Source organism: Pogona vitticeps, chromosome 6 (assembly GCF_051106095.1).
Source record: "Pogona vitticeps strain Pit_001003342236 chromosome 6, PviZW2.1, whole genome shotgun sequence".
Taxonomy (NCBI): Eukaryota; Metazoa; Chordata; class Lepidosauria; order Squamata; family Agamidae; genus Pogona; species Pogona vitticeps.
Genome location: NC_135788.1, coordinates 113,004,952 through 113,029,777, shown reverse-complemented (window position 1 = coordinate 113,029,777; position 24,826 = coordinate 113,004,952). Strand labels below are relative to the sequence as shown.

Sequence of the window (24,826 nt, the reverse complement as noted above, 5' to 3'; positions counted from 1 at the left end):
TGTCCTAAAAAGTAAGGAGCAAGGAAGAGAAAGGGACTTGAGGGAAGAGGTATGAAATGTATGTTCTTGAGCCCATCGAGTCATTTGGTGTCCCTGTATTTCCACAATCAACCACCTCAGAAATTTCTCCCAGCCTTTCTCTGTCTTGCCTCTGGGATATTGCGAGGATCTACTCCCTGGTCTCAAATTTTGACCCTGGAATTTCTAGGAGTGGGTTGCTGCTGAATTGGGAACCCTAAAAGTGAATTGGAGGTCCTTCAAGGGCAGGCGGCTGTGCAAAACCCACACAATGCCCCCTCTCGCCACTGCTAGTTGTGCTTAGGTAGTTTGTCAAGTCTACGACTAGCCTTCCAAAGTAGATAAATGGCCACTGCTCCTCTTCGAGTTCAGTCCCAGAAGCCAGAGGACCTGAGACTTTCCCAGGAATCTCTGTGGGCCTTAGGATCACAAGTTCCCAGAGTCTTAAGCTCTCTGCTTCCCAAAGTCATAAACAGAAACTAATATTCAGCAACAATTACCAAAGAAGAAGAAAAGATTTCACACTGGGACTAGGGATTTATTATTATTATTATTATTATTATTATTATTATTATTATTATTATTATTATTATTATTATTATTATTATTATTATTATTATTATTATTATTATTATTATTATTATTATTATTATTATTATTATTATTGTTGTTGTTGTTGTTGTTGTTGTTGTTGTTGTTGTTGTTGCTGCTGCTGCTGCTGCTGCTGCTGCTGCTGCTGCTGCTGCTGCTGCTGCTGCGTTTTTTGTTTTTGTTTTTTTGTTGTTTAGTTTTTGTTGTTAATGTTATTATTGTTATTATTGTTGTTGTTATTTTTAAATTGTTCCAGAAACTTGGTGGTGGTGGTGGTGGTGGTGGTGGTAGTAGTAGTAGTAGTAGTAGTAGTAGTAGTAGTAGTAGTAGTAGTAGAGTAGTAGTAGTTGTTGTTATTTTTAAATTGTTCCGCAAAGTTGTTCCTTCATATGATGTAAGGCAAGACTATATTTTAGAAATGGTACTGTATCAATAATTGATGTTGCTTTTCACATAGGTCTTTCTGAAGATGATAGCTAACTCTTTAGCAATCTTGAAATTGTGACTGTCCTATCATTTTCCAGTCCTTTAATTCCTTTTTATACTCATAGCTGCATTCCTGTTGCATGGCTATGCAGGCATAACTCAGCTTTATACCTGCAGTGCTGTTCACAGAATCACACAATAGATAGCACAATTGCATGATCTGTGTTGTCTGGCTGTTATGCCTGGCAAAATTATACCTGCATAACTTCACATCATGTGGTGACAAACTGGATTTCTGCCACAGAAACTGATCAACCCAGCTTTGCCCTTCCATGGCTATTCTCAGGTTGAACACCTTTTCCCTTGGTTATAGGTCACAGACGCCAATCTCCCAAATGTACCTGTGTTTTCTTGTTAAATAGCATCATGATTTTTCTTTGCTTATATCTGTAATAAGCTTCTGTACATTTCATTCATTGCTTTAGCGATGGAGTTTTGCTTCCTCTCCTCCTCCCTGCTGCAACTTCTTGTGCCCCAGCATTTCTTCCACAATCTCTCCAAAGAGATCTACAGAGTGGTGGAGAAATTTATTCTACCAGCTACACCTGTTCAGTTCTTTTCATAGTCTACTGACAATAGATCCCCAATGGGTGTCGTATACCTTACAAATACTCCCTATCAGTCATAGGCTACAAGAAACACTTCAGTTTACGTGGCCCTGAATCAGATGATCCGATTCTGTTCAGCTGGGTGGAATGTGCAGGGAACCACCCTTGAAGGTGTAGTAATGCTGGGGCAAGGAAAGGGTGGATTTATCTTCTGTTAGGCATAGCAGAGAGGAGTTAGACAGTAAACCTCATTGGCAAAGTTACATTTTTTAAATTTACCCTGTCCTTAAGAATTTATGCCATATAGTTTTGTTCTCAGGCAGTCTCTTTCTTCATAGATCAGACATGGGTTACATCATTATTTTTCAAGGCCCCATCGGCCCAAGGAGCATCACCGAAGCAACAGGAATAGTAGTAGTGACTCCTGCTGCTGCATTAAATAATTCTACACCTTTAAAAAATCACAACACAGAAAAATCCATGATCAAATGGTTTATACATGGCCAAAGTTCAAAGAATTCTAGCAGTAGTGGATAAAAGCCAATGTCACAGAAATCTGAAGCGTGACCCTTAGAGATGGGCACGGATCGGCACAACAGGAGGTCACGGTTCATATCTGGTCTTTCGACCACTCAAAAGGCTTCTATGGAAACAAATGTAACTTAGATGAGCACATAATTTTAGTGAAATGTCCACTAGTAGTGCTGTGGTGGGTTGAGAGTGAATATTGGGAGGACAGACTACATGCCTTTTGGGTGGAAGACAATTTTTGTCCCTTTGATAATCTGCTAATAGGATTATTTGTGTGAGTGTAGTTAAAAACTCTGCATCTGTATTGTCTTTACAATTATAATATATAATAATTTGAGAACCACAAAGCTGGAATTATACAAATAAGTAAACTGCCTGAGTTTCCTTCTTGTGAATTGGTTTTGGTTTTGATGAAAGTCAGAAACCATCTTTGATGCACTGAAAAAAGAGAATTTACACCCATAATAACTTCCCCGTGGCTATGCTTCAGGGGACACCCAGTTCCATCTATGTTGAGAGTTTGCCACTCTAGACAAAGCACATGTGTCCAGACAAGGAAACGAGTCTGTTGCAAAGATTGTGTTCAGGGCTAAATGAAGGGTTCAAGACAGACAGATAAAAGTTTTTAAATATTCTCCTTTTATCACTTTACTTTGTAGGAAACATGTCAATTCATTTTTGAAGGGAAAAAAGGGGCCAGCAGAAGTAACATTACTGAGAAATACATAACCAATTATCTAATGGTAGACCAAAAAAAATCCTTTGGCCAAAAGGTGTTCCACACTTCCCAGCCATGCCTCCTCTGTTGGAAGACCACTCAGAGACCATGCCCAGAGGAGGCAGGGCAGGGGTGCTGCCTCTGAGTGGGGGCACACTGGAGAAGGTGGGGCTGGGAAGCACCAAACGCAAAGAACGAACCAACGCAAGCTTCTGAGCCAGTGGCTTGTGCTCATCACTAATGCAGAAAAATGCATGTAAAAAAAAAACTCATGACAAAAATTGCCAGATACAAGCTTCCCTTACATCTTTATGTTCAGCCACTTGCTGTTCTAGTTCTTTCATTTTTCTGAAATCCATGCAACCAGTTTGCACTTGCTCTATGTGTACACTGTGTTTTCCCCAGGCATGAAGACAAGCATTGCAAACACGTTGCAGCTCACCAACACAGAAAGGCCTCTTTCCTCCATAACCTCTATTCCCATTTTACCTTTTTTCCGTTACCCTATGAGCACCCTTCCCTTTATCAGGAAGGATGCAGGAAACATAGTTCACTAACACTGAATTGTGCCAAAAAATTTCTAAGGATCTCCCGTTTGGCCTCCTCTAAAATCTCCCTGTTTGCTCATTCTGGTTGCTCGATCCTTGGAGTCTGTCCCCATTTTTCTTCTTCTGGTGTCCCCTGTTAGGGCACCATTTCTGGGCACCATGGAGGCACTATCCTTAGGGAATGGGCATCCAGCGGAGCTGTGCCAGGCCCTCTCCCACCCAGCTTTCGAGAGGATGATGAAGACAAGTTTGCTCACAGAAGCTTTTAAGGACATTCTCCCTCGAGTCACAACACATTCATGCCATCTGTCCTGCCATAGTGTAGGTTTAGCTTTTAGGCATTATGTCATATTTATTAGATGATATTTTGAGTATTTTTTGTTTATCACTGGTGAACTCTTATGGTTATATCCTTTTATATTGACTGTATTTCCTTTTATTCTAGAAGTGCCTGACACTAATTGAGTTGTATCATCATCATCATCATCATCATCATCAATGTGCTGTCAAGCCAATTCTGACTTATGCTGACCCTTTTCAGGGTATAAGTAGAATAAATAAATGAATAAATAAATAAATAAATTCAAAATGCAACTTCAAACCCTTAAAGCCCTAAATGGCTTGGGTCAAAGCTATCTCAAGGACCACACTGCTGTTTATGAGCCAGCTAGGTTATTAAGATCATCAGGAGATGCCTTCCTCTCGGCCCCACTACCTTTAAAGGTGTGTTTGGTGGGAACACAGAAGAGGTCCTTCTCTATCACTGTTCCCAGTTTCTAGAACACCCTCCCACAGGAGGCTAGGTGGGTCCATCTTTCCTGTCCTTCCACAAACAAAGACCTTTCTCCTCAGACAGGCTTTCCCTTAGTGATTGGATGCCTGCGTGGGGTTTTTTAATGGACATTTGTGCATTACTCCTTTGAATGTCTTTTGGGGGTTGCTTTTCTTTGCCATTTTTCAGTTTGATCCTTTTCAATATTACTGTATTTAGCCTTAAAGATTTTCTTTTAACAATGTAAGCCACCTTGGGTCTTTTTAAGCAGAAAAGCAGGGTGAAAATAGTTTAAATTAATAAATTGATAAATTATAGACTAGAAACTAATCTCACCTTTTCTCCCCAAGAATTTGTACACAACTATTTTTTATTCTTAGCTGCATATTCATAAATTGGTATTCCTGAACCCAAAACTGAAGAACATAGCAAGCATACAAACAAAATTATACATTTATTTTTACACAGTTTTCTCAATGTACACATTTTTTTCAAGTAATGTTTTGAGCAAGAAATTGAACTACATAGGTGTTGAGTTATATTGTTTTGTCAAAAATGTAGGCTTAAGACAATTATTGAATGTCTTGGTCAAGTATTCTGAAAGTATTGTAATTCCTTCTTAGCTGCGTACTCATAAATTGGTTTTCCTGAACCCCAAAATACCACCACTTCTTTTTCTTACTAATTGCTCTCGGGTGTTTACTTCAGGCCTCAATATCATAATGTAGCATTTAGGGAAGAAGAAGCAACCCAGCAACCCACCACTAGAGGTCAAAATGGAGAAGACCTCCACAGCCACTGTGTATTTCCCTTTGGTGCCAAGGTAGGCTGGCACAAAAGATGCCCATATGCTGCAGAAGACCAACATGCTGAATGTGATCAGCTTGGCTTCATTGAATGAGTTGGGCAACTTCCGGGCAAAGAAAGCCACTGTGAAACTGATGACGGCCAACAGCCACATGAAGCTCAGGACAAGGTAGAACATGAGATCGGAACCTTGGTTGCATTGAACTGTGATGGTGTCACTCTGGGAATGCATGTCAGATTCTGGAAATGGGGGAGAAGTGGCCAACCATACCATGCAGATGGCAGTTTGAATCAGGGAGGGGAAGATGATGACTGACAGAGCAAGTCTGTTCCCAAGCCATCTCCTCATCTGGCTTCCAGGCTTGGTGGCCATAAAGGCCAAAATCACAGTCAAGGTTTTGGCTAAAACACAAGCCACTGACACAGAAAAGATGATGCCAAACACCATCTGTCTCAGGAGGCAGGTCACCTTCCCAGGCCACCCAATGAAGAGGAAGGAACAGAGAAAACAGAGGAGCAGAGAGGAGAGGAGAGCACAGGTGATTCCCCAGTTATTGGCCTTGACAATGGGAGTGCGGCGGTAGAAAAGGAATATTCCCATCACCACAACTGTGTTCCCACTAAGGAAGAGAGTGAAAGATACCAGAAGTGCTCCCAATGGTTCACCGTAAGACAGGTAGCTTAACCTTTTACCAATACACCAATTTTTGTTCTGGTTTGGATAGTGGTCTTCAGGGCAGGGCTCACATTGATCTGCATCTGGAAAATGAAGAAAGAGAATACACAAGAATTTTTACATCCATCTTCAATTGACTGATAAGGATGCAAAGAAACATGAACTTCTATTCAGTTTTTGAAGAGTAACATTGATTTATGTTATGGTGTTTCTCTCTTTTGTTTCAGGAAATGTGTTCATAGCCTGGTATCATGAGAAGAGGGAGAGACACCTTCAACTGATGGGTTTTTGTATAAGAAACTCTGAGAACCTACGCTTACCCATCTGTGTTGAAATCATCCCTTCAGGGCATTCCACACAATCATAGCAGCATACTTGCTTCCCTTGTTGGACGGCCATGCTCTGCCCAGGATAGCAGCTCTCAACACAAGTGGAACTGGGCACCTTGTAACGAGAAAGATGAGTGAAGCAGATGTGCCACATTTGGTTATGAATGACCAAGCTTTACAGATGCTTTTGAGCTTCTAGTTGGGGACACACACCATCACTGCCACAAACATTAGCTATAGTCATATAGAGTTACAATGTTGGTAAGACTAGTAGTTGCGATTTTCAGACATGAATGTGCAGGGATGTTGGCAAGATTTTAGTTCCAGATCTGAAGTTCCAGCTTGAGTCTTTGCTTCTAAGTCCCAAGTCTGACTCCAAGTCTTTGGTAGCCTCAAGTTTGAGTCCATATTAAAAACAAGTTCTCTTCTCTTTACATACATTTTATAAGTTTTTCAATCTATCTACATTTGGTTCATGCTGATCAAACATTATGTTACATGGGTTGCTTACAATTATTTGTTTTGCGTCTTGGTGTCTTCCCAATTATCCCCCCAAATTCCACACATCTTTTGATCATTCAAACCATTCATGTATGAATTTTAGTATACAATACTGGCTATTATCCCAATATTACTGTCATAGTATACAGTGTTTTCAAAATCCGCTAATAACATAATAAAAGTAATTCCAGTTCCATATCTATATAATTTGAGATGATTTATCCGACAAACTTTGTAATTTATACCAATAATAACTGAGTAAGCTCTTAACACCTAATAGAAATTAGCTAGAGCATTTTATATAGATTTTCTTTGTATAATGGTTTAGCCATTTCTATATCCATATTTTCTATCCTGTCTATAGCAATATATATCTAATACTTGTTTAATGTGTACTATTTGTTTACCCCAACCTTATATCTAGGTTCAATTTGCCTTAAAAAAAACCCACCATATTATGCCGTTACCCTGAATAATGCTCCATTATTTCAGTTTAATTCTCTTTTCTAATAAATAAGAAAAGAAATGTTTGTTTCTGTCTTTCTAAACATTCTGCTATATTTTGTGTCCTCTGAGGCCATGCTATGCATTTGGTTTATCTCCAATAGAAAACTTTAAACTAATGCAAAGGATAGTGATGAAATCACCACTATTGGCCTATAAACCATGGCTCATCAAAAGAATTACAGAGATCAAACTTAAATTTCTGCCACTGAATCATAGGTATTAGGGCATCTCTGGTATTGCATCATGAGTCAAATCAGCATTCTGTTCCAAACAGCAGGCTATAACTTTCAAGAGGTTCTTGATTGAGAGTTATATTTGGCAAAGTGGTTGCAGATAGTTTAGTTTTAAACTGTCTGCAATCTGCGCAAAATTTGGAAAAGGTTGGACAAATAATTTTAAGAAATCTATTTCTTGATTAATGAAAGACATTCCTACTTCTTCAAATTGTACAAATTTGTGTGAGAAAGATAAGGATTCATAATAAGGATTGTGAGATATTTGCTTTTGTGTCCATGATTCAATATGTCCGAATGTGAAGAATCTGAGAAATTGTGGGAACGTAGAATCCATCTTGGAAAATCAGTCTTCTCTGTGAGTGTCTGGGAAAAGCTGGTTGAGAATGTGGCAATCAGTATCGGCCCAGGCAGAAGGAGGGAGTAAAACATGCAGCTTATCTCTTGTGAGGAAAACCTCCAATGCAAAGTCAGCTTGTTCTTTGGTACTGCACTAATTGAGAGATGATTTGAGCTGTGTAAAAGGGAAGGACAGAAAATATTCTTGTCTTTGTGTACTTTCAAGGGAACTTCAAGAATGATTGGCAGACCATCTGGAATGGGACATTTAATGTATAAAATATGATCAAGATGTTGTTTCAGTTGGCTGAGCAGATCTCTCAGGAAATGCTATGCTCATTTGCTGTCCTGCTCTGCAGTACCTGGGAGGATGCATTTTATATATCCTTCAGAGTATTTTTTTTAATTTATTTTATTTTATTTACACAGAAAAACAGCAAGACAAATTTGATTCTGTGTGAATATTATGTAGATTAGTCTAACTTTGTTATTTTCTGTTGTGTTTTCTTGATTGCCATAGCATTATCTCATACACTATTTATTTTCATTTATTTACTGGACTTTTATTTGGGCTACAATTGCCTTTTGAAACCTGTTTGAAATCTTTTCATTTTTTCTTGTCTTCTTATCTTTCTATTGTTTTTAATAAAATCTTAAAATATCTCCAACCAACTGTCTAGATTGTTTGCACAGAAGATTTTTGGTACTCAAACCAGGTCTTGCCTTGACCAGACACCAAGAGTTTTTCTGCGTATGGTGGCACTCTACCTTGCAAGGTGGAGGCACTGGTTCATTGTGCTTAGCTTTGTTGGATTCCCTGGAAGCACTGACAAGTCTGGGTGACAGGGGTTTTGGAATGCACCAGTGCCAGACTGATTTCATACAGTAGATGTCACTATAACTGGCTCTCCTGAATCCGCTTAACTCTGTAAAAATAGAATATTGTGGCTGGGCGGGATCCCCTTAACCTGGATTCTCTCACATAGGAAAAGCCTGATATTGGTTGCAATACCTAGCAGGAAAAAGAAGACCAAGCTTTAATTAGCAAGAGAACCATGAACGCAGTTGACATCAATGTCAACAGTCAAGATGGAATACCGGATCTCTTCTTCTGCCTCTACCATTCGCAAACAGAGGGGTGGGGGAAGGAAAGTTACAAAATCTAACTAATTTTTTATCTTATTATCACTTCTCACCTGAACACAGAACAATTGTAATTTTAATGTCAGCATCACAGTTGCCTAAACACTCCTATGGCTCCCCCAAAGTGGCAGGTTCAGCATAGAACAGGGTGAGGGATAGTACAGAGATGACAACAATATTTACTACAGTACTGTGGTAGGCAGCTATTTTTGAGTTTGGGGGAGGCATCATTCTCTGTAAATCCCCAGGTATTTCAAGGCTAATGGATCACACCATGATCCTGAGAGAAATATTTGGCCACACAAGCTCCTTTCCCTGTGAAACACAATGCAGGTGATACCTTTCAGTCTAAATAGGTACAGCTAAATCAATTTAAAGTCTCAGCATCCCCACCTGATGAAACTTCTGATTCCACACAATGGCACTTCCATTTATAGTGAATTGTTTGCCTTCAAGCACCAGGGGGTCCATGTGTCCAACCCGGACTTTCTGGGAGGACCCGTTGGGAAAGATGAAGAAGTTGATGATATCAAACCCAGCTGCCAGCCCCCCCTTCTCATCCAAAAATATTTCTTCCCCAGCATTATTGTTGAAGTGGAGAGTTTTCAGAAATGAGTGAAGCTGAATTGGAGAAGGAAGAAAAGGTTGACAGTTTTAGTCAGAGAGAAACATGTCAAAGCTCTGTACAGTCTGAACATTCAGAAATGTTCCAGCCAAAGCACAATGGGTGATGTACTGAAGTGTGAAAAATGTTTTCTGAGTCTTGGGAGAATGAAAGGCCAGCATTTCTGAAAAGCACAGAAAACATGAAATGGATGGCCAATAAATGTGAATTGGTGAACTCATTTATCACTCCATTCATCACTAAGCAGTGATAGCCCTCAGCTTTAGACTTTCTAGAATAATGTTGGATTTTTTCATGAACATCGGGGCCATCTTAAGAGACATTTCTCTCCCCATTGAGTAATGAGACAAGACCTCGCTTTTCTCTCCTGCTTCCCAAACTGGAAGGCCTACCGCTTTTTGCTCTACCTGGCTTTTTACATGATCCTAAGCTTATTTTTTTCATGTAATTACCTGCCATGGATGAATATTACAAGGATCCTGCTTGTCTCCATCTCTCCTTCCTTTCTGTTGGGCTCCCCAGGAATAAATGGCGTGCAAGGCATGTGCTACAAAATAAACAGCATTGTAGACACTGTAGCTGTGGCCAGTCATTCCCATTTCAAAGACAGATCCAGGAAGACCTGCAAGCTTCTCCTGCCCAGTGCAGTTGTTTGCGTCTTGAAAATGCAGGTGATGCATTGGGAATGAGCAGAGGAATACTGTCAACCAGAACATTTGAATGAAATGAATGTTTGAGTGAAATGGATTGATGTTCTCCAGAAAGTCCTGAAATCCTGGCACCACATTTGTGTGGAGGGCAAATGACAACGTTCCATTGAGTGACTCTGAGGTCAGTTTTATCCCAGTCGGTAAAGATGTGTAATCCCACTGAGCCGTCGTCACCCACACCCTGCTTTGTGGTTGTTTCTCATACAGTTCAAAGTAGAATAGAGTGAGGTATAATGCCTCCAAAGACTGTTTGTCTCCATGCACAAGAACCACATTGATTTCAATCAGTCGGAAACTGTACAGAATGGGTTCCAGTTTTTGAACTAGTAGTTTATTCGGTAAGTGCACAGATACTCTAGGGATCATCAGGGTCCAAGCCATGCAAATATGACTCTCAAACATCTTTGGTGTCAAAGTTCTAAGGAAGGTTTCTCCATTGTCATCGTCCGGAACCATGAGGCCAACCCAGTTCCATCCAAAATACTGGAGTAGGGAAACAATTCCCACATGCTGTGGTTCTTCGTTGGGGGTCATCCGATACAAGAAGGGGAACTGAATGTTGTCACTCAGGGCTTCTTCAAAAAAGCCATAGCTAACCTATTTGAAAAGCATACAATATATTTTAAACTAAGAAACCCTTCTTAACTTTTTCCAACATTACCTGACCTCACCCCAATTTTTGTTGTTACGTGTTGTCAAGAAACTTCTGGCAACCTTAATAGGGTTTTTAAGAAGTTACCACTGCCAGCATAACTGTGTTTCCATCATCAAACAAGGATTTGAAATGATGGTTTCTGTGTGTTTCTGTATAATCTCAAAGAACAATTTTATAGGATTAAAGGAGGATTTTGAAACTATGTCTTCTGGTGTCTCCCAGTGTCTATAGACCTTACAAGCCAACTACACCAGAGCACAGATTGCTGTCCTCTGAAGATGATGGCCACAGAGACTGGCGAAACGTCAGGAAGAACAACCTTCAGAATACGGCCAAAGAGCCCGAAAAACCCAGAACAACCATCAAATCAACTTAAACTAAACAAAACCATAATTATCACCCCTGTCCACCCTTAGGACTAGTTAAAATCTACATTTTAATCATATTTCATACCGCCCCATTTCTCTCCAAAAATATATTGATTCTTTTCCAGATGCATACCCTTTGCTCCCCCAGCCCGGAAATAAATAGGTGAGACACAGGTTGTGGGGTTAAAATTTGGGCCAGACCTTTATTATCTGTTTAAACTAGTCGCCCAACTACAAGGGGGCCTGACCGTAGTGCAACATACAGTGGTGCCTTGCATAGCGACGTTAATCTGTTCTGGATTAATCGTCGCTATCCGGAAACATCGCTAAACGGAATTCAAAACCCCATAGGAATGCATTAAATTTCGTTTAATGCGTTCCTATGGGGCCCAAACTCACTGTTATGCAAAGATCCTCCATAGCGCCACCATTGTCGCCGCCTCAGTAAGCGAGGAAACTGCGTGAAAATGTTTGCGGTGGCCATTTTGGGCACCCAGCGGCCATTTTGGAACCGCCAATCAGCTGTTCTAAGAACATCGCAATGCGAAGATCGGTAAGTGAAACGCTTACTGATCATCGCAATGCGATGTTTTACCATTTAAAACATCGCAATGCGATCGCATTAGCGATCCCAAAAATAGATCGCTATGCGAACTCGTCATTAAACAGTGTGCTCGTTATGCGAGGCACCACTGTACTTCTCAATCCGGAGTAGCCTATACATCTGGACCATTCATAGAGCAGGGGCAGCTCCTATTTCTGAATCGTGCTGTCCATTGTACAACACACATTCAGGTGCTCTGGGCTAAGGGTACCCCCACCTTCTCAGCCCACTGAGTCTCGTGGCCCTAAGTGGGCTGCTGGCCAGGAGGTCCCACTATGGAAATCCACCTTTCATCTGAAGCCCAACTGGCTTCACCTGACAGAGAGATGGCATAATTCTCGCATCATGTGTTCACCAAGAACTCCCTCCAACTCTTCTCTTCGTACTACCTGCCAAGGCCTGGGGTTATTTATATACCCCAAACCCACCATCCAAGCTGAAATTTTGACTCAAAGGCCCCCTAGTAGACCCTTGAGGAAAAGGGGGCCCATTCTCAAGTCCGATAAGTGAAAACCATCACTTCTATACAGTTCTCGTTGGTGGCCTGTATGTCAGGATGCTGTGTCACCGATCTAAGGCTAGCCCTAATGGCTCAGCTAACTTCACAACTGATGTCATGCTTTACACAGTTGATACACCTAGTATTGCAATCAGCGCCCCCCAGACCAAACATGGTATGTTATTAGACCATAACATGGGAAGTAACCGTCCAAAACTGATATCTTGTGAAGGGCGAGCCATCTTTATGGTGAAATAAATCATCACCTGAATTATCTTGGACAAATTCCTAAATGGCCCTAACCAGGCAAATTTCTTTTACAGAACAAATGCCCAAGCTTACAACTTGGCCCTTTCCAGACTGGTCCCGGAACAAGAAATTTAGGGGGCATTGTTGTGCGCTTATCATCTCGCCTACCCCCTTTCCTTGCTTCAACCCTCAGTCATCATTATGACTCTGAAAACTCTGGCAGGTTCAGGACAACCGTGTGCCTTTGCGTAGAAAGCGAGGGCAGACATCTTCCCTAAATGGGGAGCCAAACCTTTCCGATGGAGATGAACTCCATACTAGCAAGTGGTCAACTGTTATACGCCATGGTCTACCTATGGTTTCTGCACTGCAAAAGTAAAATTCCTCACATGTAGTTGCATAGCTGCACCTGGTACTGGGAGCGATTGCTAAATTGATCGTCCTTTTCTGCTTCACTCCTCCAATGCTCCATACTTCTTGAGGCAATGTCTGTGGATGAGCTTGAGCTTCCGGAGCAAACACCCTGAAACAGTCGATCTATTGATGGGACAGGGCGTCAGCCAGCTCATTCTTCTACCAGGCACATGACAAGCCTGGAACATGATATTATGCACCAAACAGCACAGCATAAAAGGTTCTCAGCGGTCGCATGACTCTCGGTGATTTTGACACGAGGGTGTTCACTACATGTACTACTGCCATATTGTCACACCAAAGGTGACTGCTGAATTGGCCCAAGATGGCGGGTGACTTTGGAGTCACTCCATTCCATTGGCGACAAACCTGCACACAATCGGCCTCTAACATAAATGCCATACACCGATGACCCAGCAGCAGCTGAATGAACTTGAAACTCTGCCCCCAAGCAGAGCTCATCTCCCGTCAAATAGCGCAGAGTAAGGCCCGCAACAGTCTTATAACCCTCTGCAATTTCGATGTGAGGGTATTCACTGCATGGAGTACTGCCATACAGTGGACCCTCAACTTACAGACGGCTGGACTTTTCAAGTTACAGACTTCTCTGGCCGCAAAATTTAGGTTCGACTTGCAGCTGGAGAATCGACCTACAGACTGAAAAAAAAAATGGAACAAAAATGGAACAAAAACAGCCGGTTATGTGATTAATCGGTTTTCAATGCATTGTAGGTCAATGGAGACTCAACCTACAGACTTTTTGACCTGCAGCCACCATTCCAATACGGATTAATTCCATAAGTAGAGGGTCCACTGTATTGTCACATCAAACATTGCAGGTGACTTTGGAATCATTCTGTTCCATTGGCCACAGGCCAGCACACCATCAGCCTCCAGCTAATATGCATCCCGATGACCAGGCAGCATCGGAGAGAACTTGAAACTCTGCCCCCAAGCACAGCTCATCTCCCGTCAAATAGTGCAGCGTAACACCAGCAACAACAGTCTTATAACCCTCGAACTTTGATGTGAGGGTATTCACCTCCTGTAGCTCCCTTAGCGTAACTTTAGTATGTTGTAACAAATTCCAAATTCGAATCCTAAGGTCCACCAATTTACTATCCGGCAGCCTGTTCGATTGCTGAATACCTACAAATGTCCCTAGGTATGAACATTTCAAGATACGAACAGCTCCACCCGCAAAATTTTGCCTCTACTTGCGGCCGGAGCATCAAGGTACGCACAGGAAAAGGCAGGGGAAAAGGGCGGGAAATTTAAATTTGCTAACCGTTGGTGGCAAAGAGGCTGCTTCTTTGTAGCTCTTTCACCCCAACGGTTAGGCAAAGGGAGGCTCAGCCTCTCGTGCTTGCAGCGCCGCCAAAGCGCCGGTCTACTCATGAGTAAGCACTGCCGAAGGCCCTGGACGGGGCTTGCAGCAGTGGGGCAGGAGGAGGAAGGAGAAGTGGTCGGGTGTTTGTGCTTTGGAAGCCCGGGAAGCTGGCACCCGGTGCGGTGGTCAGGGCAGCTTTGGAAGCCCAGAAAGCCTCCACAGAGGCTTCAGACTGGCCAGGTGCTGCTTTTTCCTTTTAAAAATGTTCTTCTGGGTGGGTTTTGGAGGGTAGGTTTGGGCTGGGGGGGTATGTTTCTGTGTTGTTTTGTTTTTTGGTGAGTTTTCTTTTGCAGTCCCATCGTGAGACTTGCTCCAATGTCTATTTTTGGATTTGTTTGTTTTTTGGTGGGGTTTTTTTTGGCAGTCCCAGCATGGTACTTCCTCGGTTTATTTTATTTTCTTCTTCTTCTTCTTTTTCTTTTTTTTTCTTTTTTTTTTGTGGTGATTTTTTTTCTTTGGACGGAATGGATTAATCAGTTTTCAATGCATTCCTACGGGAAATGGTGCTTCTACTTACGAACGTTTCAGTTTACGGACACCGTTCCAGAACGGATTAAGTTCGTAAGTAGAGGTACCACTGTAGTATTTAATGTGATCCCCAAAAAGGTAATTGTGTAGATGCACCCAACTCTTCATGCCCTTAACAGCTCACAATTCTAAACATCCCACAAATTGCACAAAGTGTCACAGCTTTAATTAATTTGACTTCAAATTCTCCCTTTTAAATCTCCTCTCAAACCTGACCTACTTGAAACTGTTTGTTTGTTTCTTTGTTATTGGTGATATAGGGTTGGTGCCATAGGCCATATTCCACCCGAGCCTATTTCATATCAAAATGCAAAAAGTTCTTCACAAGCAGCTTCACTGCTGCCCTGGGAACTAGGAGTGAGAAAAACTTCCTGCTCAGCTGGCTTCACTCCTCCAATGCTTCATGCCTCTTACGGCAATATCTCTAGTTGAGCCCAAGCCTCCTGATCCAATGCCCTGAACCGGTCGATCTGTTGATGGGACCAGCTCACCACTTATGCCAAGTGTATGGCAATCCACTCAAGGATATAATCGAACAATGAAACACGAAGGCTCACCAGTCACATAACCCTCTGAGATTTTATGAGGGTATTCTCCACAAGGACCACAGCCATGTAGACACCCAAATCATGATGGCAAAATTGGCCAAATATCTGTCCCCAGCCCTAGGGCTCCTAATATTGGCATTATCTCTAAGGAGGAAATGTCATGGGGACTTCAGTGTTACTTCGTGCCATCGGCCATGAGGCCGCCCTCCATCGCTTGAGGGTGATGCCTCCACACCACTGTGTGAGCACCAAACACTTGTTATGTGATGCCTTCACACAGCCGTGTGAACGCCAAGGACGGCAGGATTGGCCCAGATGTCAGCTCTCAGCTGACATTATTGGACAAAATTCCAGAACGAAACATAGATGACTTCAATGTCATGCCTTTCACTTGGCCCTAAAGCGCTCCGTCAGCCCCTAAAATCCCTAATGCCAAAACTATTAGGCAATAAACTGGCATTTAGTGGAGAGAGAAAAAAACTGGTGGATTGACCAAGGCTGAGTCCCTTCCAAGTTATAAATGTGTTGTATAGGTGCAGAATCAGCTGCAAAAACACCCTGGCTGGGATGGCCACACTGTCTGGAGGCAATTCAGCCGCCCGGTGAATGGTGCTAGGAAAGGCACAGACACAGTTGATTCTATCAGAGGCTCAAGCATGCCTCCCATTTCAAGTGCCACCCATCTCAGCATCAATGGTAAAGGACAGAGGACTGGTCTCAAATGCTAGTCCCCTGAAAAAAACACAGTCCTTCCAAGCACGTGAAAAAAGGAAAGGGGAAAGGGGGTGCAATCTTAAACTCTCCCCCCCCCGTAAAGTCCAATATATAAATAAGCAATAGTAACTAAAGTAAGTAAAGTAAGTAAAGAAAAGGTGGGGCGGGGGGAGTGCTACCTTCAACTTCCTTTCCCCCTTAAGCAAGGAACTCTACATTTAAACCATCAAAGACACTTTACAACAAGGAAGTAATGAATGAAAACAGAGAAATAGCACCAGCTAAGTAGCACTGCTGAAGCCTAAAAAGCAGCCTCGTGGATGGAAAACCAATTAAACTTGGCTCCTTATTCATTACCAGTTGTTTAATTACTACTATAATCTTTAAACAAAATTCCAATACCCCCTTTTTTTCTCTCTTTTCTCTCCCTCTCTTTCTCCCTCTCTCTTTTTAAAATAGTTAATGAGACCACAAAAGAGGAGCAGTTCAAACAGTAAGTGTAAAATAGCCAAAACACTCCCCCTTACATCAGGGGTGGGCAATTAATTTCTATGGGGGGGGCACATGAAAAATCTGAAGTGTGTTCGGGGGCCGAACCAACTATACTTAAAAATAAAATGAAACACTGATATTATGATAGTTTTTGTTTTAAACTTGTTAATCTTCACAGATACTAAAGAGGTTTTCTGTGGTATGTTAAAGATAAGCAACCAACTTTAGACAAAAAGCTATAAATGGTTTTGATGTTCAAAACTGTCCGCAGGACGCATTTTGCCGTGGTCTGCCTTACATGCTCATCCTCACTATAATCACTCTCCATTCCCAACACATGAAAACAGAGGAGGGAGGGGGTTGTGATCTCACCTCCTCATCCCTTGCAAAACCCAATGTGTAAATTAAATTAAGCTTATGAATGAAGCAAAGAGAGGTGGGGTGGGGTGCTGCGATCTTCAGCCTCCTCCTCCGCTTAAGGAACAAACGCTAAAGTTATACAAGAAAGAACTTTTAAAAACTGATGAAATAGAAACCAGCTGGGAAGAGCAGCAGCGCAACCCAAATCCTGGATGGGAGAAGCAGCCTCGTGCCGGGAAAATGAAACGGCTTCCTCGCTTGGCTGCAGGGCTCGCCTCTTCGCTTGCAAAACAGCAAAGAGGCTTGAGCTGGAGGGACCAAGGGCTTCTTAAAAGCTCCATCCCTCCTCCCCTTGAAAAGCGGTGTAAAGAACAGCAACGCTGCTCTCCAAGTGGGAAAACAAAGCTTCCCCTCCATGGTAACTCAGCACCATGACAGAGTGATCATTGTGCTTCTGCAACACATATACCAAAGATCAACTCCATATATCCTTAAATCATTACATTTCGATACCTGTGGTATGTTGTAGGTGCTTAAAACATGGGCCATCTGCATGGAATTTTGGGAGGTGAGCCCACCAACGACCGCCAAGAGCTCCTCCTTCCTTTCACAGTTGTAATTGAGGGGGTTTCCTTTCTTCCCGAACAGAAGATCCAGAGTATTGTCAGTGGCGATCCAGGAATCAAAGTAATTTTCATAAATCTTGTAATCCAAGGTGACATTGGGTAACAGTTTAGAATTCTTCTTGATCTCATGGATGGCAAAAGTAAAGGCCAAGACTTGCTGGTAATTTTTAGGGATCACACTGCAAAGATAGTTCAAAATCATCTTACATGGTGACCTCAAAGAATCCAAAGTGATACAGAGTCTGTTGCAATTGGCTGCTTTGTGGAATCAATTTGAATGTCCCCCATTCTTCTTCTAACCTCCATACTTTCCCTTGTTTTGTGAGTCATTAAACTAAAGGAGAATATTTTTTCTAATATGTTTCTGAACTCTTTCAATTCAATTTAAAGTTGATATGCACCTATACATTTCACTGAGCAATCGAACCTCCTATTCAATTATCTCTGCCTGAAAAGAGTTAATAAAATCACTTAGGAGCCAATGTCCCTATATATATCTTGATGACATGGTACAGGCAGATTAGGATGAATATCTTCTTCCCATGGACAGAAAAATGTACAGAGAATTATTTCCAAACTCTGATGGTGGCCAAAAATGGGACAGGAATGCAATGTAGTGCAATGTAGTGCACTGAAAAGGTGTTTTATGACATGCAATCATATATTATATATAATCTTTGAATGGCAAAACAGAATGAATTGAAAAGTCCACTGAAAAATGAGAACTCTGAATATATGGATGATACATTGCCCATCCAGAAAGGATCCAAAGTATTTTTACCAGTTCCAAACTGTAACTGATGCCCAGTGGAAGACCCCTTTGTTATCCTTCCCTTGATGATGAAAATAACCCCGCTCCAAAGCCTCTTTGAGAGAACAGGCAAAGGACTGAGACCAAATTTTAATGAGGACCAGCTTTCACCTCTGTGTTCTGACAGTTCTATTTCTGTAGGAATGCAGGTGAAATATTAGTTTGTATGAAGAATACCTGAATCAACGTCACATTTCTTAACAACAAAGAGAGAGAGAGAGAGCCTAAGATCTACTTACTAACCAGTCCTGAAAGATTGTGGGTGTTTCTTAAATGTCTCCGTGAAGAAGCTGCCAAGCATTACGGAAACAAATCCACCAATCATAACCTCATTTGAAGGATGAACATCTGAAGGCATCTGGGTTCCTGGCTGCCAATCACCCATTGAGTAGCTGAAACACTGGCTGGAGCACCAGTGTTGTAGGAGGAGAAGCAGTGCTGCTGACAAAGATCTAGACAAGTCCCCATCGGACCCCATGAATGATTTTCCACAGTAACCAATAACAAACTCTATCAGTCCTAGGAAATGACACTGAAGGACCTAGGCTGACAGACCGTCTTTCGCCCAGATTATGAGTCTGAGATGGTTTGAGTTGTTTGGACAGTGTTTTTTATATTATGAGAGAAGTTTTCCCCCTTTTTTTCTTCTTCAAAATGCAGGCTTTCGTTTTCCTCATGGGATTTGAAGAGCAGAGGCACTGCACAAAATTATTGTAATAACTGCAAGATGATAATTAAGCCTAAAAATATGTCTTGATGTTTTTCTGTTAGACAGTCAGGCCTACTTTCTCTTGGACTTATCAAAATCTAGGGAGTACAGAAGAGAAGAGAAACAAACTCAGGAAACTCCATGTTGTAGCTGGACAAAAATTAGAACATTAGTATATTATATACAAAAGTATCAATAATAATGTATCACCAACTGATATCAAACCATCAAACAATATTTGTAAGCAATGTTCTGTTTTATGCTAAGCAAGTAAATTATATAATAAAGTTCTCCAATGCAAATATATGCAGTCCAGGTATCGACTCACAGAAAATCAAAAACTAGGGTCTGGAAGTGTTGAGTTAAAAACTTCCTTCAAATGTGCAGTCAAGGTCTTGGATCCTTGGGGTAATGTTGACGAGCTCTGAGCATGAAAGATTGTCCACTAAGTTCATTTTGTAGTAATTTAACTTCTTCAGAAGGAGAACTAATATACTAATGTTCTAATTTTTGTCCAGCTACAATACAGAGTTACCTGAGGTTGTTTATCTACTTTATCTTGGAGTCTGAAAACTTTGTTGAAAACTGCAGAGGGAGAAATCAGCCTCCTTGCCATTTACCTGAATTCTTGAAGAAAGAAGAATATCTCAAAGACAACTTGGGAAGGAAGAGGCTGGAGGTTGTCCATGTTGCCTCTGGATCCTGGACATGTGCCTTGACAGCTGCCTTCCACTGAGTGAGGTCACTAGTACTGTCAATCAAGGATTGAAAGGGTGTTCTGAGACCTCTCAAATCTCTCTCCTTCCCATGCATCCTGATTTGTTTTTCTTAGAAAAAGAGAACAGTTTAGCTGGAAGGTGAAACTTGGTCCTTTTGCCAGCAAGGCAGGATTTTTGCTGATGAACTTCACTCTGTTTTTAGCACAAGTTCATGAGACCAACATAAAAAGAGACACTTCTAGTCAGAAGGCATAAATATTCCAAAAGAAGAACCAAGCAGTAGCTTTGGGAAGTCCACAAGCATGAATGCAACGGCACTCTGCCCCATACACTGCCCGACAGTTGATAGAGAGGAGAGAGAGATCAAAGGCCTGCTGTAATCCAGTCCGTGAGAAGGGAAAGTAGCCTATTTGCATGTTTATTTTGAAAGCTGATGAGGTCTCTGACTCACCTGAAGCCTCATTTTGTCAGCTATGGTAGTATCAGTTCTAGATGATTTGTTGACCATCCTTGTGGGGTGGCTTCTCCTTCCAAGGGCCCCTGGTAGTGGGACTGGAGCTTCCCACCTTAGGATTTGAACTGGCTGATGGTACTGGCAGGAGTGGAAGAACTTCTCCAGGAAGAATGTAAGGAAAGAGTTTTCAGTCCCATCCATCTGCAGAGCTTAAGTAGCATAGCTGGCACTGAAGAACTCATATGTTTGGAATGTTAGTTACATATCACAACTTAGTTGTTGTTGTTTTTGAAACATGTGAATGGATGCAGGGGGTAGTGGGAAGAACTTGCAGTGGTTGAGTTCCCACCTAGCTGGACCCACTTGGTAAGGTGAGGTGGAGATGTCATGTTCATGCTGAACTTGTGGGGCTCTTCTATACTCTCTACCCTGTTAGGGAACCAGCAGGACAATAGAATATATTAAAAACCTAATCTGTCTCCTTGCGAAGCTTCAGACACCAGGCTGGGTGACTGATGTGATACATTCCAGAGTCATTGACAACTGTACAGTGGTGCCCCACATAGCAACGTTAATCCATTCCATGATTAATGTCGCTATCCGGATTCGTCACTACGTGGGGGGGAACCCATAGGAACGCATTAAACTCCATTTAATGCATTCCTATAGGGGAAAAATTCACCGGTAAGCGAAGATTCCCCCATCCAGCCACCAGTTCGGCTGCCCGGTAAGCGAGGGCAAGGCCCGAAAACGCTGCTGACGGCCATTTTCTGCACCCGGTGGCCATTTTGGAACCGCCGATCATTGACAGTTGCATGACTCTTTGCGAACCAGATTGATCAGTAGTGCTCTGATTTGAGCACTGTTGTTGGTACAGCCTCAGTGGATGAACATTACTATGTTTACTTTAAGCTCACTTATTTAAGATGCTGGCCACAAACGACAGGGTGTATTGCTAAAAATTTAAACAGGAAATGTCCATGTAGGCATTTCAGGGCTTGGTGGAGCTGAAGGACATAGGGAAGCCCTGGAAGTTGCAAAAGTGGATCCTGTGAGGTCCAATTCAACTACATGGAATTCAATTTTGAAATTGGAAGAGCTCTGCGATTGCCCCGAAGGTCCTGGGATTGTATATACTGTTGCCTGTCTGTTATGTTCTGTTTACCCCACCCAACAGCACTGAGTCAAATAGCAGTAATCTTGGAGAAAGAAAGAAAAAAAGCACATTTTTGTCCCATTCATACTGCAGAGGTCAAGAATCTCACCAAGGTTTGAACATTCCTCATTGTGGTAATTTGTAGTACTGAGGCAGCTTGCTCAACCAAGGACTATCAGAAGGCTCTCAAAGCTATATGACAGGTAGATTTCAGAGAAGAAATATATGTTGAGGTGTGGAAGAATGTAAGGGACAAAAGAGGCTGTGGAGGTCTTCTCCGTCTTGACCTCTAGTGGTGGGTTATTTGGTTGTCTCTTCTTCCCTAAATGCTACATCGGGATTCACCTCCAAGGATTTCTTCCTCTGATGAGAAGGAGGATTCAATTGATCTAGTGGCACTAGTGGCAAGGGTTCAAGTGCTGGAAGTGGCAAAGGAGATAGCACAACAGGTGATGATGCCCAGCCTGCCACCCAGGAACTCTGTTAAGGAAACAAAGGTGCCCAATAAGGCATGCACTCAACAGCTGGGCTCTGAATTAAATCAGCATATTTCTCTTTTAGATCAAGAATGCCGTTGCACTTCAGCTTCTGTGATGGGCATAAAGTGGCCTAGGAGAGTCAGCAGAGTTGCCACTCCAGCTTTGAAGTCACCTGGAGGAATGCAGACTCCTTTAACAACCATCCTGGATCGGTGATCCTATACCAGTGCATCTGCGAGGTCAGTGGTTCATTGGAAAAGACACTGGAGGGGGTCAGTCTACTCCAGCCAGGTGAGGTAGTGGCAAAACCAGACACCAAAGCAACCCTGTCAAGTGGCCATGGGGCACTGGGCCAGCTGAAACTGCCCCCCCCATGGTCTACAAGCCTCTTCCCTTGGCTACAACTGGAAGCAGTTGTTTGTCCTACTCAATAGTTTACAATACCCCCACTTTAGGTAAAGGTAAAGGTTCCCCTTGACAATTTTTGTCCAGTCGTGTTCGCCTCTAGGGGGCAGTGCTCATCCCCGTTTCCAAGCCATAGAGCCAGCGTTTTGTCCCAAGACAATCTTCCGTGGTCACGTGGCCAGTGCGACTTAGACACGGAACACTGTTACCTTCCCACCGAGGTGGTCCCCTACTTGCATTTGCATGCTTTCGAACCGCTAGGTTGGCGGGAGCAGGGACAAGTAACGGGCGCTCATTCTGCCGCGTGGATTTGATCTTATGACTGCTGGTCTTCTAACCCTGCAGCACAGGCTTCTGCGGTTTAGCCCACAGTGCCACCACACCCACTTTAGCCAGCCCTATATTCACAATGGCCCTATCTTGGCCTGGGTGCAGGGGCTACAGGTAAAGTTGGCGTTTGGCCATACCTCTCAGTCCTGGACACAAAGTATAATTCTGTGCTGGTCCATGCTTTGCCATTTGGTGAGCAGACTTTGCCACTTGGGGATCACTTACTATGTGCCACTAAGGAGAAGATATGGCAGGATGGGTAGATGGATATCTTTAGCCTTCTCAATAGAGAATCAGAGAAGAGGGACAAAGACAAAGTGGATGACATGGAGAAGGAGAGGTCTCATAGAAACCAGCCCAAGAGGTCTAGGGCAAATTGGCTACTAGCATTTATCATTTATGCTGGGATTATAATAAAAGAACAGCTTTGGAGGGGCTTTCTCTCTTTTCAAACAACTTGATCTGATTTTTAGGGCCTACATGAACTTTCCAGGACATGCATGGCTTCTTTATGATGAAGCCATTCACATATATGCTCCAATCCACCCTGCCATGTGGTGGGACAAGCAGAATCCCCAGCTATGGCTCCAGCCAAGCCTGCCCTTTGGATGCGTTATGACTGTGGACACCTTATACAGCGAACCAGCCAGCCAACCATTTTCCGCATTATGGCAGGGCACTCAGTTCAACCCTGACTGCTTTGTTGGGAGTTCACTTCTCAGGGCGTCTGCATCAAGAAGTCATGCTGGTTTTACATCCCTTTATAGGATACCCTAAGGACAGGCTAGGAAAGGGGGGAATCCCAGGATGCAGGGAGGGGCAAGGAAGCCACCAGGAGGTGGTACCCATCTTCCAAGAGGGCCCAGCCCAGATAAGGTGGAGGTGCTAGCCGCACTACTTCTTGATTGATTGATTGATTGATTGATTGATTGATTGATTGATTGATTGATTGAGCACCACCCTCTGGACACGGTCAGCTAGGAAGGAGCAGAACCACCGTAAAGCAGTGCCCCCAACTCCCAACCCAGCCAGCCTATCCAGAAGGACACCATGGTTGATGGTGTCGAAAGCCGCTGAGAGGTCCAGGAGTATCAACAGGGTCACTCCCCCTGTCTCTCTCCCGGCAAAGGTCATCGTACAGGGCGACCAAGGCAGTCTCTGTACCAAAACCTGGCCTGAAACCTGATTGAAATGGATCCAGAAAATCCGTTTCATCCAGCAGCGCCTGGAGTTGCCTGGCCACAACCCGCTCCAACACTTTGCCCAAATAAGGGAGGTTCGCTACTGGTTGGTAGTTAACCACCAGCCTTGGGTCCAGGTTAGGCTTTTTAAGGAGTGGTCGAATTACTGCCTCTTTCATGGCAGTAGGGACCACTCCCTCTCTCAAAGAGGTGTTCACGGCCCCCTGGACCCAAGTGCGAACCCCCCTGGAAGATCTTCCAATTATCCAAGATGGGCAAGGGTCGAGCAGCGTGGTGGTAGAACGGACAGATCCAAGCACCCTGTCCACATCCTCGGGTCTCAACAATTGAAACCCATCCATTAAAGTTTTACCTAAGCACAGCACACTGGACACATCTTCCGATTTTGCAGTAACAGTGGAGTCCAGCCCACTGCGAATCTGAGTGATTTTTTCCTCAAAATGAATAGCGAACTCATCACAGTGAGCTGATGAGCAGTCTGGGACCTCCACCGGATTTCCCAGTTGAAGAAGTTCCAGGGCTCTAAGTTGTGTTCGATTGGACTCCCAGCGGGACTTCCTCCACCTGCGCTCCAGCTATCTCCCCTCTCGCTTCATCGCCCACAGTTCAGAAGTATACCAAGGAGCTGTCTGGGCTCGGCGAGCAGGGAGAGGGTGCTTAGGCGCAATCGTGTCAACCGCCCAGGTCATCTCCCTATTCCATAGGGTGACCTGAGCTTCGACAGGAGCGCCGACCATATCAGATGGATAATCCCCCAGAGCATTCAGGAAACCATCCGGATCCATTAGTCTCCGGGGGCGGATCATCTTAATAGATCCCCCACCCTTGCAGAGGGAAGAAGAAGCTAATAGACTAAACTTGACCAGGAAGTGGTCTGACCATGACAATGGGGTCACAACCAGCCCCTCCACATCCAAACCACCACCTTCCAGTCCCGTTGTGAAAACCGGGTCCAAGGTGTCGCCCTTCTCATGCGTCAGGCTGATGACACATTGAGACAACCCCATGGTTGTCATGGCAGCCATGAAGTCC

At 43.1% G+C, this 24,826-nt stretch overlaps 1 protein-coding gene and 1 long non-coding RNA gene across 2 annotated transcripts in view; both read right to left on the bottom strand.

Moving 5' to 3' along the window:
• The window catches only part of LOC144583411 (uncharacterized), a 409,702-nt gene that overhangs the window by 40,533 nt on the left and 344,343 nt on the right, over positions 1–24,826 (bottom strand). The window lies entirely within an intron of this gene.
• On the bottom strand, positions 849–17,731 carry LOC144583725 (vomeronasal type-2 receptor 26-like). Its single transcript, XM_078378233.1, has 3 exons — positions 17,417–17,731; positions 6,016–6,139; positions 849–5,778 (listed from the first exon to the last, which is right to left on the bottom strand). The coding sequence occupies exons 1-3, from the start codon at positions 17,729–17,731 to the stop codon at positions 4,844–4,846; spliced, it is 1,374 nt and encodes a 457-aa protein (XP_078234359.1). The 3' UTR covers positions 849–4,843.

What these genes read in the sequence shown, in the direction of transcription:
- LOC144583725 (XM_078378233.1), bottom strand. Translation starts at nt 17,731, where the DNA reads ATGATTTTGAACTATCTTTGCAGTGTGATCCCTAAAAATTACCAGCAA. An exon ending in GCACCTACAACATACCACAG is followed by an intron (nt 6,140 to 17,416) that starts GTATCGAAATGT and finishes TCTCGTTACAAG; the next exon opens with GTGCCCAGTTCCACTTGTGT. An exon ending in GATGATTTCAACACAGATGG is followed by an intron (nt 5,779 to 6,015) that starts GTAAGCGTAGGT and finishes TTCATTTTCCAG; the next exon opens with ATGCAGATCAATGTGAGCCC.